The sequence below is a fragment of the Choristoneura fumiferana genome, chromosome 28 (assembly GCF_025370935.1).
Source record: "Choristoneura fumiferana chromosome 28, NRCan_CFum_1, whole genome shotgun sequence".
Classification (NCBI taxonomy): Eukaryota; Metazoa; Arthropoda; class Insecta; order Lepidoptera; family Tortricidae; genus Choristoneura; species Choristoneura fumiferana.
Window position 1 is genome coordinate 2,944,532 of NC_133499.1, and position 19,743 is coordinate 2,964,274.

The 19,743-nt window shown below is 40.2% G+C and overlaps 1 protein-coding gene across 5 annotated transcripts; it reads right to left on the reverse strand.

The window, feature by feature from the left end:
• Window positions 1–1,537: 1,537 nt before the first annotated feature.
• Window positions 1,538–14,709, reverse strand: Snx6 (sorting nexin 6). Of its 5 annotated transcripts, none has more exons than XM_074109265.1 (12): window positions 14,389–14,709; window positions 13,144–13,275; window positions 11,807–11,977; window positions 11,071–11,192; window positions 10,804–10,972; window positions 9,971–10,130; window positions 8,712–8,827; window positions 7,944–8,053; window positions 6,401–6,473; window positions 5,911–5,928; window positions 4,996–5,105; window positions 1,538–4,468 (listed from the first exon to the last, which is right to left on the reverse strand). In XM_074109265.1, exons 1-12 carry the CDS (start codon window positions 14,392–14,394, stop codon window positions 4,375–4,377), a joined length of 1,281 nt encoding a protein of 426 aa, XP_073965366.1. In that variant the 5' UTR covers window positions 14,395–14,709; the 3' UTR covers window positions 1,538–4,374. The 5 variants fall into 5 exon arrangements, with proteins under 5 accessions (XP_073965366.1, XP_073965367.1, XP_073965368.1 ...); XM_074109266.1 differs by lacking the exon at window positions 14,389–14,709 and adding an exon at window positions 14,141–14,296; XM_074109267.1 differs by lacking the exon at window positions 14,389–14,709 and adding an exon at window positions 13,976–14,105.
• Between the last annotated feature and the right edge of the window lie 5,034 nt (window positions 14,710–19,743).

Consider the following 19,743-nt stretch of genomic DNA (forward strand, 5'->3'; position numbering starts at 1 on the left):
CCTTACGAAAGCGCCTCGTATTTGTAACATAAGAGGCATGTAAGATTGTATCCTAAATGTATAGTTATTTAGTTAATTTACTAGCTCTTGCAATAATTTGGTCCCGACCTGCGGTTCATGTACGACAGAGTATTTGTCGACCTGATAATTCAAGCCCTCAAAATTCTCCGTCAGGACACGAATTAGCAAATCGTTCGTTAATTAACCGCACCCAATACGGTCAACCTAAATTGGCATGGACTATTTTTAACCACCGACGAAAACAAGTGGTGTAATCAAAGAGGTTGGGGTGTAATAAGTTTGACGACAATGTGTCTGTCTATGGCATCGTAGCTCACAAATGGATGGACCTATTTCGGTGCGACTTTTTATGTGAAAGCGAGTTTCATTGCGGTGATTCTTAGCTATGTTTGACAAAAATCGGATCAGCCGTTTTTGACATATTAAACTTTGAAATGACAATGTCGGGAGTTTTTCAAGATTTCTAAGTCGGTTAGGTTATTCACTGAAGGATAATTTATTAACTATAGGTAGTGCCTCGAGAGTTGAAGTGAATGATTACACACACAGCTACAACATGTCGTGTAATGACAGCAGGATTTTGACATTGACTCATTCATTTAATTCATTCTCCTTTTGTGCAATCAGTTCCTTTTGTAGCTGTGTGTGTAATCATTCACTTTAACTCTCGAGGCACTACCTATACACATACATTTGAGGTTACAAAAACAATTGTATAAAATTCAGTTTCAATATATTTTTTAACGTAAATAAATTTAAACAATATACGAGATACATTTTACACTAGGCGTATAGGTAACAATTATGAAATGCAGTGACTTTAATAGTAAATGTATTTGACGTTTCTTTTTAAGTATTACCTGTTCTCAGTAAATGTACAAGTTGTTTTAAATAATATTTTGATATAATTCAGCAGATGGTCGAGTTTATATTTAAGGTCTCTACCCACTGCACCGTATCGTGCCATGACCGTAATAGGAATGTGTCAGGAACGGAGTGTCAAGCACATACAGGACACGCGACGGCGACGGTTGGTTAGTAATCGTGCTAGTGGGCATATATGATAGGTTTTTTTGGAGTCTTTTTGTATTTTTTATTTCAACTCCAAATTCGTTACTTTTACGGGTATCCCGTGAAACCATATCGAAAATACAAACTGAGACATGGATGCACAGAAAAACCAGGAAAAGAGACCAGCGCTGGGAATCGAACCCAGGTCCTCAGCAATCCGTGCTGCGTGCTATAACCCCTACACCACCGCTGGACAGGAGTCTAGACATATTGTATATTTTGTATTTTCGATATATTTTTGCCTGAGACGTTGATATTACGGTCATGTTATGATACGGTGTAATGTGTAGAGACCTTTAACACGTTCGGCCCGGCAAATATCCACTAAGCTCTTACGCTATGCCTACGCATATGCTACAGCGATCACTTGCATGCCAGTAACACGTATACGTGTCACAGACGTAATACATACCGGTGCCAGTGACACAACATCTGTGACTTTACAGTTCTTACTCCTATGCCAATGACACGCATGTCGTGTCAAAATACTTCGTACCTCCAACACTGTCCTAAAGGCTGGCATAGCGTAAGGGCTTAGCGGAACGTTGCCGGAGCCAAATGCGATCCACTAAGCTCTTACGGTAGGCATAGCGCATAACCCACAGCAGTCACAAATACGTGTCACTGGCATAGGCACCGACCTCAATAGATGCTTAACGTAAATATTTAGTTTATACATTCTATTATGCACTTTTAGCATGTGTGGCTTGACTGTAAGTGTTAATTATGAGATTAAATAAATAAATAGGAGTAAGAACTAAAAATTCACAGACGTGTCACTGGGGCCGAACGTGTTAAACTAATATTTAAAACTTATTTAATTGCATTCCAGTTGTGCTTCCCTAATTCTTACCTAAGCACTTCGATCTATACAAATTTTGCTTAAAAACAAGTGTTATAGAACAACTCTAGCCGTCCTAGCAACTAAGGAGGGCCTATACATTATTGAACTAGTTTTCACCCGCGGCTTCGCTTGCTATAAATACAAAACTTTCTAACTATTTTATTCATCTGACAGTTATAATACCAACCTACCATTATCATTATCATAAGCCGCATTTACATTTATCTGTCGTGTTGTGACGTGACCCATCAGAATGGTATCAGTTTTATACATTTCATAGTTGTGTTCACATTAGTGATGTAACGAATATTCGCATTCGCATTCGCGAATATTCGCAAATTTTTCCATATTCGCATTCGCATTCGCAAAATTTCTGCGAATGTTTTGCGAATATGAATATCAGAAGAAATACAATTATTAGATAAAAGATAGGTTAATAAAATCAATTTTTATGTTTTTATAGGTACGAAAAATTACTTAATCTCATAATCACATTATCAGTCTTCACTTAATCATTTGGTATTATTTATTTATTTACTTTGCGATGCGTTCGTATAAACTGGGTAATTCTCGGAACAAAGTACAAACAGAACGCACTTCGTTCGAACGAGAGTGCCATAGACAATTTGGCGCCAAACCGAAAAACTGAATATTCGCATTCGCGTTCGCGAATGTTCAAAAAATGACATTCGTTACATCACTAGTTCACATTTATCTGATGCAGTGTGTTGTGACGGCTTGTGTTGTGTCTCTTCAAAGCTATAAATAGAGCGAGAGAGAGAGAGAGCATCACAACACAACACGAAAGATAACTGGGAATGCGGCTTTATTGTGTAACTTACTTGGAGTCAATCGTTTTCACCATTTCTTTCTGTCACACGGTATAATACAAAGTGTAGAAAGAGACGGTTAATGCGATCAAACATCAGCGCGTTAGACAACACGGCATCGTGCGCGTTTTGCAGAAGCCGCCAAGGCGTGTGCTGAGAGGAAGGGCTACGAATTAGCCCGAAACATGCCGAGCTAAACTCGACTTAAGACGTGATTATCCGGTTTTATAATCGGTGCGTAACGAAGGATATAACAACAATTGGTATAATGCAATTTTCATTTGATATAATGCAATTTATCTTAAAAACCCTTATTTTTATTGCTATTATTTCGATTGGATGTACTTTAGGTTAGGTTAAGTTAGGTTTATTTTATAAAAAAGTTCTGTTAAGCTCCTATCTTTTGAAAGTTCGCAAAAAATAAACCTCTTAATAGCACATCTGAAGTAATATTAAAAATCTTGTTTAATCTATCCATTTTTCAGGTCGCGAAAGAGGAACAAATCAAGAATACGATATAAAATAACACAAAGCTTTTCCATCCACTTAAGAATTAATTCTGCACTCAGAGACGGCTATCAACTGTAATGGTTCCTAAATTTTATGTAAGGAAAAATCATCGCTAATATACAATTAAACGTTAATAAAGGTCTCTGAATGTGACAATTAATCTTTATAACAAACTATTTTTTGGGTTATACGTGTAAAAATACCCAACCTTAATTCATACGCTTTAACATAATAAATGATTAAAATAGAACAAAATATTCCAGATGAAAACAGTCAAAAATCAGCCCAGTGCGTCGCACTCGCCGAGGGTTCCGTACAGCGATCGCCTAAAGCGTATCACACGTAGACTGACTAAAAGGTCGCCTTAATTGAGTTGATATATCATGCCCACAAAAACTAATAACTTTGCTGTTTTAACGCACACTTCCACCATACCGCTTAAATGAGGTGCCTTGATCGTTAAATAACCTCTTAAATAACAATATTGCAGGTGAAGCTTGAGTTGAGAATAAATGTATGGCTTTTAGAGCGGTTTTAATTCGTATTACATTTATATTCCTCTTATTCAATGGTGTGTGTGAAGTTCCCAATCAGCACTGGGCCCGCGTGGGAACTACTGCCCAAGCCCTCTCATTCTGAGGGGAGGCCTGTGCCCTGCAGTGGGACGTATATAGGCTGGAATGATGATTCCTCTTATTTAATTCTATGGTTCATTCATACAAAGGAGAATTTTACTGTTTTAACGCACTCCTTCACCGTACCGCTTAAGTGCAGTGCCGTGATCGTAACCGTCTGGATGTATGTTAGTTAAATTCTTTTATTATTATTACATAGTTATGTGCACCTTCCCAACAATTATCTTCTATTCTATATTATATCCCGTTACAACTCAATTAAGGCGCTCCGCTGGGACGTCAGATCGACCGTATATATCTCGACAAATTTATGACACTTGTTAGAACCCTGTTGCAGCCAGCATTTACCGCACTATAAAAAAATCTCACTATAATATAATCTTGATAAGCGCAGCAGTCTCCCTGCGACAGGGTTATACCAAGTTACATACGAACTTGTCAAGGTATAGATACTTCACGTCGTCTATTGGCACTCCTTGAGCACTTGTAGAGATTTCCTGAAGAGTTCTTGTTGCGCACGGGCATGCTTTATCTCCAACTCCGCTAGATCTATGAGGCTGGAAAAAAAGTGATGTTAAGGCTTAGCACGCACTGGGATTAAACGTAACATAACAAAATGTCACACAGCTTTTCATACAAGAAAATATTTTTGAATACAAGCTTATTTGCTGGTTGCACTTTATGCTGACTGTACTTGCATTGTCATTAATTACAGCTTGGCGAGTAATACTAAATGTAATGCATGTTTATTTGTTTTTAAGTTAAATAAATAAAATTAAAAAAAAAAAACAATTCCGGGCTCGACCACAAAAATGTTACTACCAGATTTATGTATTATCACCAGACTTACATAGGTATGCCAAATTTTACGTCAATAAAGCACTGAAAGTTAATCAAAATTAACTTGCAAAATTTGAATTTTGTGACAGACGAACACCAAAGCAACAGTAAATGGTACCATTTGTCGCTCTTCTGGTACGGTACCTCAAAAAGCGCTCGTGCTTAGGACAATTTGCAGGACGAATATAGGGTAGAGATAATAGGGTTATATTGGGACTTTAGATACGACTCCCTAAAAGCTTACCTTTTCTTGAAGGCGGCGACGCGTCGCGTGCGAAAGTCTATCAGCTCCTCTCTCGCTCTAGCGGACAGTTGCTCGAAGCGGGCACACGCGTCTGCCTGCGCTTGTTCGGCCTGTTAAACATACAGACAGACAATGTTACTACAAAAAGAGTTTTCGCTGACTGATTGAGTCATCAAAGCGCAGGCCGAACTCGTGGACTTAGATGGATGGGGTTCTTAACCGTATCAACCTCCATATGCCGTGTGTTACGAAAATCTACTAACCCAACTAATATCATAAATGTGAAAGTTTGTGAGGATGTTTGTTACTGAATCACGCAATAACAGCTGAACGGATTTACATGAAACTTGGCGTGCAGATAAACAAAGATTTGCATTGAGACATAGGATACTTGATATCCCCGTAATGCGTTCCCGTAGGATAATATTTTAAGTTTAAACAAAAGGGCACTGTCTAAGAACGGTGACGTACCTCAGCTCTCAAGATGACGTGACGTGTTAACTTCGTTTGCAATCAGTAAATGGCATTGTTAAAACGCTTCAGTGCCCTAACTTACCACTTTAAAAAAATTGAATTCGTTAAGCCTACTACTAATTAACGATACCTATCAGTTCATTTCGCAACTAACGTTTGGCAACCTGATTCATTTCGCAACTTTCCATTTCGCAAACTCTAAAACTGTATATTCCAGGATTTATTTCAGAGCCATCGTGTAGAACCCTCTAGGTTAGGTTAGGTTAGTTTTATAAAAATCATAAAATATTTACAGTTTCAGAAATATTAAACAGTTGCGAAATGAAGAAGTTGCGAAATGAATCAGGTTGCAAAACGTTAGTTGCGAACTTGCGAAACATTAGTGAACCCCAATTAAATAACATAAATGAAGTGTGTAAACAAAGTGTGAAGCGTGCATACCTCCTGGACTTCCTGCGGCTGAGTGAGCACGGAAGAAACGTGGCAACATTAATACAGTGTTTTAAAATTAATCGGTCAGTATGTGGTGTGTGTGCTAAAACAGCGTGACGGATTTGGATGAAATTCGGTATGTAGGTAGCTGGACATCTGGAATAACTCATAGGCTACTTTTTAACCCCCGAAGCACAAAGAGAGATAAGTTGACGTCAATGTCTGTCTGTCTGTATGTAGCATCTTAGCTCTGAAACGGATGGAGCGATATCGATGCGATTTCTTCGCGTGAATGCGAGTTTCCTTGTGGTGATTTTTAGCTGTATATCATTAATATTGGTTCGGCCCTTTTTGAGATATTAAACTATGAAATGACAATGTCGGGGGTTGTTTGAACTTTTCCAAGTAGGTTAGGTTTGTGCTAGAAAGCTGTAATTTTACATGGATAATCACAACGACAAAGTGGCAAAATAAAATTAGAAATAAATATGATACTCACAGCATGAACGTCTTTGTTCTTCGCTCGCGCTTTTTCCAGGTTTCTGTTGGCCGCCTCATAAGCTGCGAGACATCTGTTAGAAAAAATGTAAGCAATATTACTTTTAGAAAAAAAAGCGCACAACGAATAAAATTTAAATAATCAAAAACCTGACTGCCTTAAACAACTGAAAAAAAAAACAAGTCTCGTAGTCGAGAACTTTATGTAACTTAAATTTCAGCAGTCGGGACACATGCAAAATCCTGCCCGAACCAGTGAGAGGGATGGTACGATACAAACTTCGAATACCGTAGTAGTTCCCCCTGTTCCGTTCTAGTTCGAGAAAGGCTCGTCAGCGCCGCCATACTTATGGGTGACACTATTTACCGGCCCGGATAATACCGACCAGATTATTCGTGTACACGCCCATACATACTCATGTGACATACCTAAGTTTCTATGGGCATGTACATGACATATCGGGTCTGTATTTCCATGTTGGTACTATCCGGGTCGGTAAACAGTGTCGCCCATGCTTATAGAATAGCAAGCTGAACTTAAATAATTTATTGAATCAGACGTACTTTGCGAAGGTCCATATCAAGTTAGTTTAGTTAGATGTTAGACTGCCTAACATCTGGTAGCATGGTGTACGGTTGTGTTGCTCTGAAGATGAGCTCTGATTGAGTTGAAGCGTGGGTGCGTGGGCGTCAGTGTAGCGTGGTGGTGATGAGATGGGTTTGTGTGATTTGTGTGTGTTCTTACAGCGTGGAGGTGGAACTGCATGAACACGCATATCTTGCATAAGCTTAGCTATCATAATAAGGTCATCATCATCATCATCATCATCAGCCAGAAGACGTCCTCTACTGGACAAAGGCCTCCCCCTTAGAACGCCACTATGAACGACAACTCGCCACTTGCATCCACCGGTTTCCCGCTACTCTCACGATGTCGTCAGTCCATCTAGTGGGAGGCCTGCCAACGCTTCGTCTTCCGGTTCGTGGTCGCCACTAGAGGACTTTTCTCCCCCAACGGTTATCTGTTCTTCGAGCGATGTGGCCTGCCCATTGCCACTTCAATTTACATATTTTTCTAGCTATGTCAGTGACTTTAGTTCTTCGACGAATTTCAGTATTCCGGATTCTATCGCGCAAAGAAACGCCAAGCATAGCTCTCTCCATAGCTCGTTGCGTGACTCTGAGCCTCTCTAAGAGGCCAACAGTCAAGGACCACGTCAAGTCATCATTGGCAACACTGGTCGAAGACACACTGGTCGAATATTCGACGAGAAGACATCACGAAGTTTCCCGAACGCTGCCCATCCGAGTTGGATTCTTCGGGCGACCTCTTTGTCGAAGTTGGACCTACCCAACTGGACAACTTGTCCAAGGTAAACATAGTGGTCAACAACTTCGAGTGCATCGTTCCCAACGATAATCGGCACGGGTATGATATGGACATTTGACATGATTTTAGTCTTGTCCATGTTCATCTTAAGACCCACCCTCATAATAAGGTCGCGGATGAGCAAAGAAATTCTTTTAATTCAGGACGAACTTACCTAAGTCTTCTTACTAATACAGCTTTGGCAGCGTGCGCGTCCCGCATATAGTACCGTAGCGTATCAGCCAGCTTCAAGTCTTGATCCGACGCCATTCGACCCTCGATCTTCTGCAATTGGGTTTGTGAATATTTTTACAATGTTCAGTAAATTGAAAATCATTTCGAGATAAATGCTTCTTAAATCGTTTCTTGTATATTGTATTTGGATCCAAATAAAGAAAAAAGTAAACAAAGACGCCATTTATCCGACCACAGACATTCTATTGTGTCACTTTATTCTTTTTAATTTTAAGGAAAGTAAATAAAAATCGCTTTTTAATCCGCACAATAATCGATTTTTAAAATGACAAATTTTCCACCATCTCTCGGATGCCATATTGAACTCCACTACAACAGTTATGACAAATCTAACAATGGACCAAAGAAATAGATGCACATAAGTAAATACATATTATTATGTAAACTCGAAAAAAAAACCCTTCGGGCGGTTAGGTAGTAATGCCTAAAGGATCAAGCGAAATAGGAGCGCCGCAAAGCGGAGCTTTCTCCGCTCTGCAGTTTTTCAGTCCGCGGTGTGATTTTGTTCTTATATATCTACGTAACTAAGCCCGCCTTACTCCCGACCCGACCTGAGGGCTTACCGTCCCTCTCACTCTCGTATTAAATAGTACAAGTGTGAGAGGGACGGAACGACACGAACTTCGATTTTCGTAGTAGCCCGCCCCGCTGCTCTCGATCCACTGCCGTCCTGTGTGTGTGTACGTACCCTGCACTTGTCAAAGGTCTCAGCAGTTCTTGTGAGGAACCGCTCCGTGTACGGCTGTTCTCTCGTCGCCAGCTGAGTGATGCAGGACGACAGTTTGATGTGAGCGTCCGCCACCTCTGCGAAAACGATATATAAGATATAAGCTAAGTTTCCATCAATGTGTGAGGTGTTGTGAGTAATATGTTTTCATTAACCAATAGAAACGCTTCATTTACTTCGCCTCGCTCCGCTCAACTGATTCCACCAGGGAAATGTCTTACATTATTGGTAGAAACGCAGCTATAGGCGAAGGCTACACGTACAATACTCACGCACTCTCACATACTCTATCTTCTCTACGGCATTCTCTTTAACCCTGCAACTCCTTGCTACCTCAAAGAGCGATTTAGCTATGTTACTTCTGTTTGTTGCTCTCAGAACTTTCTCCTTACTGTCCCTCTTTCAAACTCTAAATCCTACGTTTATTCTTATACTGTCCAGGCCACTCGGTTATGGAACTCCCTGCCGATAGACTTAAGGCGCGCTAAGTCCTTGCCTATCTTCAAGTCTATGCTTAGGGAGCACTATCTGTCGTTTTGCGTGTGAATGTTATACCTGTTAGTTTATTTATGAGTATGTTGTTAATGTTGTTATGTATCTACCTATCTATTTGGATTTGTTGTGTATGTGTACTGTATAAATGGTTATGTTTTCTTGATATTGCTGTAATGTAGGTAATGTAAATTCACCACCTGCTAAAATTTATTCCTTACTTCTCCATCCATTCCATTGTAAAGGTTGCCTGGAAGAGATCGCTCTGAAGCGATAAGGCCGCCTATTGCTTACCTCAGAAAGTCTCTGTGTATATACCTGTTTTTCAGTACTGCTTGCTGTTGGTGTGCAATAAAGAGTTATTGTATTGTATTGTATTGTACAAATATTGTGGTCTACAGATATATCACACATGCACATGTTGTGTAATTTACTAAGTAATTATGAAGTAAGAAATGTAAGATAGAAAACCATCAGTATGGATCATATTGATAGATCTCAGTATATATTGCATGTTTAGCCTTCACCTAGGGTTAGTAATCAGTAATTTATTTACTCAAACATGCTATGTACATATAGATGTTACAGGATTATGGATACATGTAAAAAAAAAAGTTGCTTAAGTTGGTAGAAAAGCGGAATTCGCGAGATTGTCATTTTAAAATTCAACATCTAAAAAATCTAAAAACTCGACTGCCGTGAAAAAACTAAAAACACACAAGGTACACCTTTATGCTTGGTGGTCATTCTGTCCACGCGCGCGACGGCTTCCTTCAGATGCGAGTAATACTCCTGGAGGAAGGCTGTCTCCTGCTCGAAGAAGTCGTTCACGTCGCGGACGGTCGCACCGAGGTAGATCTCGTCAGTCGTCGTCGTCATTGAACGGACCTGACGAAGGAAAGACGGGGTTAACAGCGTTATCATATCACACGGGCGATTTGCAGACGAGTTGAAAGCGAGGCGAACGCGCAGTGAGTTTGCCGCGAGCGCGCAACGAATTCGCTGCGCACACACCTTATATCGAGATAGACGAAAGGAGCGCTTCAAACTGTATGAGAACCTAGCGTGTCGAATTTTTCGTACCTACGATGACGCCACGAGCGAGATTTAGTGATAGGAAATCAAGACCGCACGAAACCGATTCAATGGCGTGCCGCCGCGACTCGACCGTGGATCAAACTTTTTACACGCAAGGTAGGTAAACTCTTACGGTCTATCTCGATATAAGGTCTGTGTCGCTGCGTGGTAAAGTCTGTGACTGCACATCGTGGCGTCCCAGCCCAACACCCAACAAACTCGCTGCGCGCTCGCAGCAAATTCCTTATTCACTATTCATTGACATAAATATGAGTCGTAAAACCTGTATAATTCTGCTGTGGCACACAAAAATACTTTCCCCCTTATTCATAAACGACAATAAAACCTATTTTAGTAAAATGCCGCTAAAATTCGTTTTCTTTATCTATCACTTCGACATTTGTATTTGTTGGACAAAGCACATAGGCTTGTTAAGTTTTATGAATAAGGGGGTTTGACTTTGATCATTGCTACAGTGACTCACCAGTCCTCCAATAAGGTCCATACGCCCTTTAGGCTTCGCGCAAAGATCCTGCTCGTACTCCAGAAACACTCGCAGATGAGAGTCGTTCCTGAAGACGGGATGAGCCGCCAACCGCTGGAGGAACACTTCGTGCATCGCCACTGTCTTCTTGAATGTTGCCAGGTATTCGCTGGAAGACGAGATGGTGAAAATAAGTTTTTGTCAAAGATATACTTTTTTCTGACTGTAAGTACTTGCATTATCATTTAAACTACATTTCCCACTCACTCCTCAAGCTCCTCCTTCATCTTGAGGAACTCCTCGCGGGTGAGCGCCCCCTCCCCCTCCCCCAGCCGCTGCAGTTTTTCCCGCGACGCGTCGAAGTCCGGACGCGGCGGCGCCGGCGGTATCTGAACAATTAGACAAGTTGAAAAACCCAATGTCAAAAATGGCTGAACCAATTTTTTATCAAACATGGCTAAGAACCAGTAAAAGGAAACTCGCCTTTAGGTAACAAATGCGGCATCGAAATCGGTTCATCTGTTTGAAAGCTACAATGTCACGATAGACAGACAGACATTGGCGTCAAACTTTTTGGTGGTCAAGGTTTTTTAAGAAAGAAAAAATAAAACTATAGGTGCTTTTTTCGCTTCTGTCGCTCCCTTTGATCTGTTTTGTAATGTCTAAGCGTTTTGTACTGTCTCTACGTTTTGTGCTGTCTCTATGTTTTGTGTATGTCTATTCCAGGTACACAACAAACTCGCTACTAAAATACAACCCCCGTTTAGAAAAAACCTTTGTTAACCGGTCAGACACATGTATACTTTGCTGCTGTCAGGTGTCATTGGCAGTAATGGTTGCTAACCTAAAGCGACCGGTTGCCATTAAGCAAAAAGTTGAAGTTGAAGTTTTTTAAGAAACTCTGTCACTCTTTTCTCTTGTCGGACAATGGGACAGAATAACAAAGAAGAACAATTTGGTGTGCCAGATAGTGGTGCTACATGATAAAGTGAATATTACTCACAATATAACCAGCATACTGTTCATTTTCCTCATATCTGTCGTGCAGCCAGACAAACTCCTCGTGCTGCCGGACAACCAGAAACTCAGCTTTCTGGAACTCCGGCAATGTTGTCTTCGTGTGAACCGTGAACTTGACTTTCTCCTTTTCGCTGAGAGCATCTGATATGTCTACCTGTGAAACATTATAGAAATCAATGAACCAGAAGAATTTCCTTGCTCAGCCGCAACCTTACGATAGCTAAGCTTATGCAAAATATGCGTGTTCATGCAGGTCCTCCACAGGTAAGAACACACAAATCACACAAACCCATCTATCACCACCACCACACCACACTGACGCGTTTCGAACTCAAACAGAGCTCATCTTCAGAGTAACACAACCCGGTAAACATTTAGGCTTCCAGGCCCCAAATGGAATCAGTAGCCATGGGTATCCTAGGTGATATTGGGAAAGACAGTACTTGTAGAAGACTGAAAGGGAGGCCCCTGTATCTCATTAAACTCAAATACTACTGGAGAGATCTTTATCAAATTTAAATGGGACAGCATGAGAAGCACCAACTTTCAAATAAAGAGTCATCAATATTGGTTCACCTAGAAAAAAGTACTGAGCTCTTTTTTTTCAAGTTGGTTAACAAATCATTTGTAATCGTTGAATGTGCTCAACGTGCCATCATTAAAGTTATGCTTAGGAAGCCTTTCCGCTATCCCACTATCAGTCTTTATATGGAGTGTCACTTGCTGTGGGTCAGGCAACTTTTTATATCGAGAGCAGTTGTGCATACATACCTACTCACAATGCTGTGGTGAAATCCCCGTTCCATAATCAGCTTTTGGAAAGTCGACTTTATAAGGTGCCAGTTCCGAGAGTTAGATCTGCGTTGGCGAGGAGATCTCTGATGTTTATCCATCCATTTATATATAATATTAGTATGGATGTAGTCTGTAGGAACGTGGACATAAAGAATTGTGCAACGTCTAAGGCAACTTACATGACCAGGAAATGGCTTATGACTATCATATGATCAAGCAGAAGACATGCTCAATGTTTGTTCTAAGGTCTCAGGATACTTATACACACACACACACACACAATACATAATGCACTCACAACTTGACTATTTATTTAATTCTGTAATGTACTACTTAAATCAGTTATTTGCCTGTTTAGACTATCTTAAGCTCTCTTAAAAGCATGCAACTGTAAACTGAGATGTAAACCAACTCATTGGGCCCCAAGATACAGGCTCAGCCTAGTTTGGGGTCCACTGTATACTACTAAAAATGTAATATTCCTTGTGTGTAATAATAAAATTTTAATTTTTAATTTTCACTCACAAGCAAGCTGTTATCGGCCAAAGAAACATTCTCGCTGGGCTTCTTCTTCTCAGCAGAGTCCCCTGCAGCGGGAGACTGCACAGACATGGTTGATGCCGAGAGGGGGTCGTGGTTGGTCTCTTCTACACAGTCCTGGAATCATGCATTTATTTTTTTGGTAAAAAAGCCAACTTCACTTGGTGTGGCACTTTATAAATTTGATAATTGTTTGAGTAATAATGCGAATAATGCTCGGAATACACCTTCTGGACCGAAAGAAAAGTGGAGATGGGCAGGACATATTGCTAGAATGGACCACAGTCGTTGGGCGAGAAGAGTCCTGGAGTGTAGACCCCGTGCAAACACCCGCGGTTAAGGGCGACCACCAAAAAGATGGACAGATGATATCCGGCAGCAAGCTGGCGTAAACTGGATGCGAGTGGCAATGAATAGGCAAGACTGGAAAAGTAGAGAGGAGGCCTATGTCTGAAGCTGGGCGCTATAAGGGCTGTTATAGATAGATAGATAGATAGAATTGTTTGAGTAAGTTATACTTAATAGAGTCAGTAATTTTGTGAGGGCCACCACTCAGAGCTTTACAATCATAGATCTAATTAATGTGTAATAAAATCAGGTTCCTAGCTTTACTAGGAAAAAAAAACTTGTTTTTTTATAACATTGGCCTGATACACTGCTGTATCTTGATTTAATGTAAGTGTGGTATGCTTTTAAACAAAGTTGTCCATCATCACTATTGAATTATTCACAAAACATACCAAAGGTACGCTAAATGCCACGCACTTCAACATTTTACAAAAAAAATCACAATAATCTTATAAGAAACGGCGCGTACCACACTGCGGGGCCTACGAAAGTCTTGAAGCGGAAATACCTACTTTTCAGCAGCTTAGTCTAGCTAATTAAGGAATAACAGTGTTAATTAGCAAAACGTGAGTGTAATTAACGGTATCAAACAAACCGAGCGCAGTACACAACCTTGAAAACAATGAAAACTCACTGAATACAGGTATCCACGTCAGAATACTTTTTTAGAGTAATACGTGAAGAAAAAGGACAATACTGCCGCTGTATACTTATGGATCATGAATCATTAAAGTTACATAGGAAAGTGATAAAGATTCGTCAGTATTTAGATAATAGCTTATAATGTTGTTGTTAGAGCAAGCGGTGACGCCCCCCAAATTCTTATCGAAACAACAAGTAAATAAACTATTGTGAATCTGTTTAAAAACATAATAAGCTCACCATCATCTTGTTAGTATTAATTTAAGCACCAATTAATTAAATTATCACTCTTATATGTAAGTCTTTCACAAAAACAATAAAGTTGAAGTTGAAGGAACAAATTTGGAACAAATGGAATGAATGATAGGTATTTTATTTTTTTAGAATAGCTTTTTAATTTAGTCCGCAAAAGATCACAGACGTAATAATCATACAGCTTCGAATCAAGTAAATGAAATGCAATTATATTTATATGAAAGCTAATGAGTCCCAAAAGTGCTTCATAGCAATTTTTATGTTGAAAGTGTAGAAATTTTAATTAATACAGATTTGTACTAAGACAAGCCGGAAAAAACCGTTCTCTTGAAATCATGAATAAAACAACGCCCATCCTAAAACAGTTTTTGAACGAAAATGATTATCGATCCGATCCGATCAATGTATTAACTGACAGCTTAAAATTATTGCCAGCTTAATAATGAAGAAAGCTGAGGAAGAAAGAATGCAGATTGAACACTAGACAAATACACAAATACTGATTTTAACGACGTTGTACGGTACAGCTGAGCACTATTTAGATGTAATTATGTATGATTTATATATAACTGACTCGTTTTAATTATAACTCTTTATTTTGAAAAAAATAAATAAAAGTAAGTTGGTAACCCTAATTTCCGGGTACTCATTATCGCTGTTTCTTTTTATCTTACCAAACAAGTATCATCCGAGAGTGGGTAGAGTGTCGATCGCGATCGGTTGTGTTTAAATTTCCAATTAGCGAAAAAAATATATATTTTGTTTTTTATGGTATAAATAATACTAATAAGTTGCTATTCCTTTGTCGTTATATGGTGGTGGTGTTATAGGTAAGTTTTTCCTGGTTTTGGTTTGGATTTAATCCGTAGAATAGTTTTAATTTTATTTTTGTTTGTGTTTGGGGGTAGTCCATGCCAGCTTCCTCATGGAAGAAATGGATGGCTTGGACGACCCTGGAGGAGGGAATTTTTCCTCAATTGTTAGTAATGTCGATTTAGCTCAACATGAGCAATTTGAAAGAGAACAAGCGAAACTGATTTCCCTTTCAATGAAGGAATTTGAGGGGAAAAAATGCGCGAGGAAGCAACGCAATAAAAAAAAAAGAAATTCTAATAAAAGTGATGGTGAGCGATGCCGTTCAAGGTCCGCTTCATCTTCTGGGGACTCAATGCAAAGCCCGGTCAGTGATAGCCAAAAGGATACACCGCTCCCCTTAGGCCAAAATATCGTCAGTCAGACTCCGCCATCGTTCTCTCCCCCAGAACATTTAGTTACACACCCACCTACCCAGAATGAAACTCAAACTCCTGCCTCCCCCTTTACACCGATAGGACGAGAAAAATATTCTGAACGTGATCAGGGGCCCTTTATTGTACACGTCCAGAGAATAGAAGTTTCTCCAGATTCAGGAACCATTTTGAACCCGGTAGCGTTTGGTCTTTTTTTACAAAAACGAAAAAGGGAATTCCCTAATATAATTGACGGCACTGTTAAAAGGATTGGGCGCAACAGAGTGTCTATTAATTTCCACTCTGCTATCGACGCGAACTTATTTCTAGACTCCCCAACATTAGTCCATCATAAATACAAGGCATCTATTCCCTCGTTCAATGTTACTAGGATGGGATTAGTGCGGGGTGTTCCGTCTGAATGGTCCCCGGAAGAGATTTTAGAAAACATCCAGGTCCCCGACAATTCAGGAGGTGCCCGTCCTGTGAAGGCCCGCAGACTAAACTACAAAAAAAATAATCCAGATGGCACGTACTGCTGGCTTCCCGCACAAACAGTAGTAATAACTTTCGATGGCCAAGTCCTACCGAAAAGAATTTTCATGTGTTTTAACTCTCTCCCAGTAGAGCAATATGAACTACCTACTATTCAATGCTTTCGTTGCTGCCGGTTTGGGCACACAAAAGAAAAATGCCGCTCGACCCCTCGCTGCTTCCGCTGTGGCAACTCCCACACAGGTGACTCCTGCAGGGCTGATGCAGAGGAAGGTTACTGCTGCAATTGCCCCGAAGGATTGGGTTCTGGTCACTTTGCCAATAGTAAAAACTGTCCGGAATACAACCGTCAACTTTTAATAAAAAAGTCAATGACCAGCGAAAATATTTCATATGTAGAAGCATCTAATCTTCATGCTAAGATCACCCGCAAATCCTATGCAAATGCAACTTCATCTCCTTCAGGAGCATCTATGTCGTATAAAAAAACAACCTTTTATACTCCTCGTCCTCCACCTCCACCTCGTAAAGGATATGATAAAGAAGCTCACAATTCCATTATTAGAGACCCAGTTATTAACACAGGCCCTGTTTTTCCGGATAAACCTTCTGAAAAATCTAACGAAATTATCATTAACGAGTTGATCAAAATACTGTCTTATTTTGTGAAGGTATTCTCCCCTTCTAGCCCCCTGGCAGATAGTTCTTTGTTATCCCACGTTGCTCCACTTATTTCATCATTTCTTTTTTCTTCTAATAATGGATCAAGTAGTAATTCAGTGGAACTGCCGTAGTATCAGCAATAAAAACATGACTTCATCTTTTTAATTAATAAATACAATCCTATTCTAATAGCCGTATCAGAAATATGGCTTAAAGTTGACAATAATTTCAAATTACCTGGGTACGTGTCTCTGATGGACTGCCGGGCAGATGGACGTGCTGGATGTGCCTTGTTTATCAAAGACCACTGTCCATTCACTCCCATTCCCACTCAGCACAGCAATAGTTGGCACTCAATTTGTGCCCGCGTAGAAGGAATCACTTTTCTATCCTTGTACATTCCAAGCCCGTCTAATGAAATTTTAACTGAGTTAAGACATTTAATCGTGTCCCTCCCACAACCAACTATTATCATGGGTGATTTTAACGTTCATCATCACGTGTGGGGTTGTGATAATAATGATCTACTTGGAGAGCAATTTTTGGAAGTCATCGACTTGACAAATCTTTGTCTCTTAAATTCGGGATCCCCAACGTTACGTACGTTACCGGATCAAGCATCTAGTGCAGTGGACTTATCTTTATGCTCACCTACACTCGCCTCGCAGATTACCTGGGAAGTTCTGGATAGCTCGTATGGTAGCGACCACTTTCCAATTCTTCTTTGTCTTCAATCTCTATCTTTGAAAAGGCCTCCTATTACTAAACCCCTTTTAATTTACAATATTAATGGAGCTGACTGGGATACTTATAAAAAAATCTTAAATAATGAAGTTAATTTTTTACCCCCAATTACCTCAAATTCAATTGAAAATTGTTCCGACGCCATTGTTCTTGCAGTTAAATCCGCCGCGGAAAAAGTTTTTCCTCTCAAGAATACTGCCCAAGGCAAGGTACCTTCCCCACCGTGGTGGGACAAAGAATGTACACAAGCGGTAAAAAACAGGAAAAAAGCTGAACATACGTATTCTGCCAATATGACGTCGGAGAATTTTTTAACTTTAAGAACCGTCATGGATGAAACTAAATTATTACTAAGGAACAAAAAGTTCGATAGTTGGAAGGAATTCTGTTCATCTTTAAGCCCTAACACCCCAGCTAAAGTAGTTTGGAATAACATAAAACGATTTAGAAGATCATATATCCCCCGCTCGTGTCTGTATCCTGCTTCGCAAGAATGGGCAGAGTCTTTTCTAACTAACATAGCCCCACCTTACGTACCAACAGCCTTGGATTTACCCGTAGATCATTTTATTACCGAGTCAGCAAATCCTTTAGATGAAAGTTTTTCTATCCAAGAACTTAAAAATGTTTTAAAATCTGTAAAAGATTCCACTCCGGGCCACGATGGCATACCATACTCCTTTATAGCCAAAGCAGGTGAACCCTTCCTTCAATATCTACTAAACCTGATAAACTGCATATTACATACAGGCCGTCCGCCCTCTTCCTGGAAATCCCAAATTGTTATTCCTATTCCCAAATCATCCAGAGATCCTAACGATCCACGATCACATCGTCCTATAGCTTTATCCTCAGTGTTGCTCAAGATCTTAGAGCATCTAATTAAAAACAGATTAGAATGGTTTATGGAGAGTGAGGGCCTGTTCGGGAATTCTCAGTACGGTTTTAGAAAGGGAAAAAGTACTATGGACAGTCTTAGCATTTTTACTTCTGACATTCGACTATCTTTTTCGAGGGGAGAGTCAGTAGTCGCTGTGTTTTTGGATGTGGAGGCCGCTTACGATAACGTCCAGCTCCCCATTCTCAGGGAAAAATTCCGCAAGCTGAGAATTCCGGAGAGGTTGGCCAATCTCGTGGGTAACCTTCTTTCAGAACGAAATATTACTTTTCGCGGAAGAGATCCGCAAATCAACCCCTCGCGATTAGTCTGGCGAGGACTACCGCAAGGATCTGTCCTTAGTCCGCTATTATACAATTTATATACACATGACTTAGAGGAATCTGCTGCAGGTTGCCACTTTTTACAATATGCGGACGACTTACTTATTTACTCCACTAATAGCGATATACAATCTGCCAGTGAATCAATTTCTACATCCCTTCACTCAGTAAACTCGTGGCTAATAAGCAATGGATTGTCTCTTTCACCGACTAAAAGTACCGCTGTCATGTTCACCCGAAAACGAGTAATCCCTATCGTAAATATTTCAATCCACGGCGTGGATATTCCTATAAGCTCTCATCATAAATTTCTTGGGGTGGTTTTAGACTCCAAACTGACCGGTGCCTTGCATTTTGAACACATAGCCAAGAAATGTGAACGAGGTCTTAACACACTTAGATGCCTCTCTGGGGTTTGGTGGGGGCCCATCCAACGTCCCTTAGGCTGTTATACAATGCAACTGTTCGAAGTGTATTAGATTATGGTTCATATCTGTTAGTTCCAGGTAACAAGGCAGGATTTAGAAGACTTGATCTCATACAGTCGAAAGCCTTAAGAATTATATCGGGAGCTATGAGATCAAGTCCTATAAACGCGTTGCAGGTGGAATGCGCTGATCCCCCCCTAAACTTGCGTAGACAATTTCTGGCTGACAGCTTTTTATTTCGTGCCCTTCAGTTCTCTCACCACCCCATACTTAACCGGTTGTTAGACATGAAATCTTCCCCCTATTGGAATTATAAAGATTTACCCTGCCTCGTGAAAAGTTTGCAGAAATTTCAATCCATTAAGGACCCAGTGCACCACTCTAAAAATCTACCTCTGTTCGAGTTCAAATACAGCACTATTGTCTACCAGCCTAGAGTAATTCTGGACTTCGATATTTGTCATAACGATCCACATGCCGACGAATACCTCCATCAAATTCTTAATCGAGAATGGCACGACTGGAACACGATTTACTCTGACGCTTCAAAGCTATCCCCA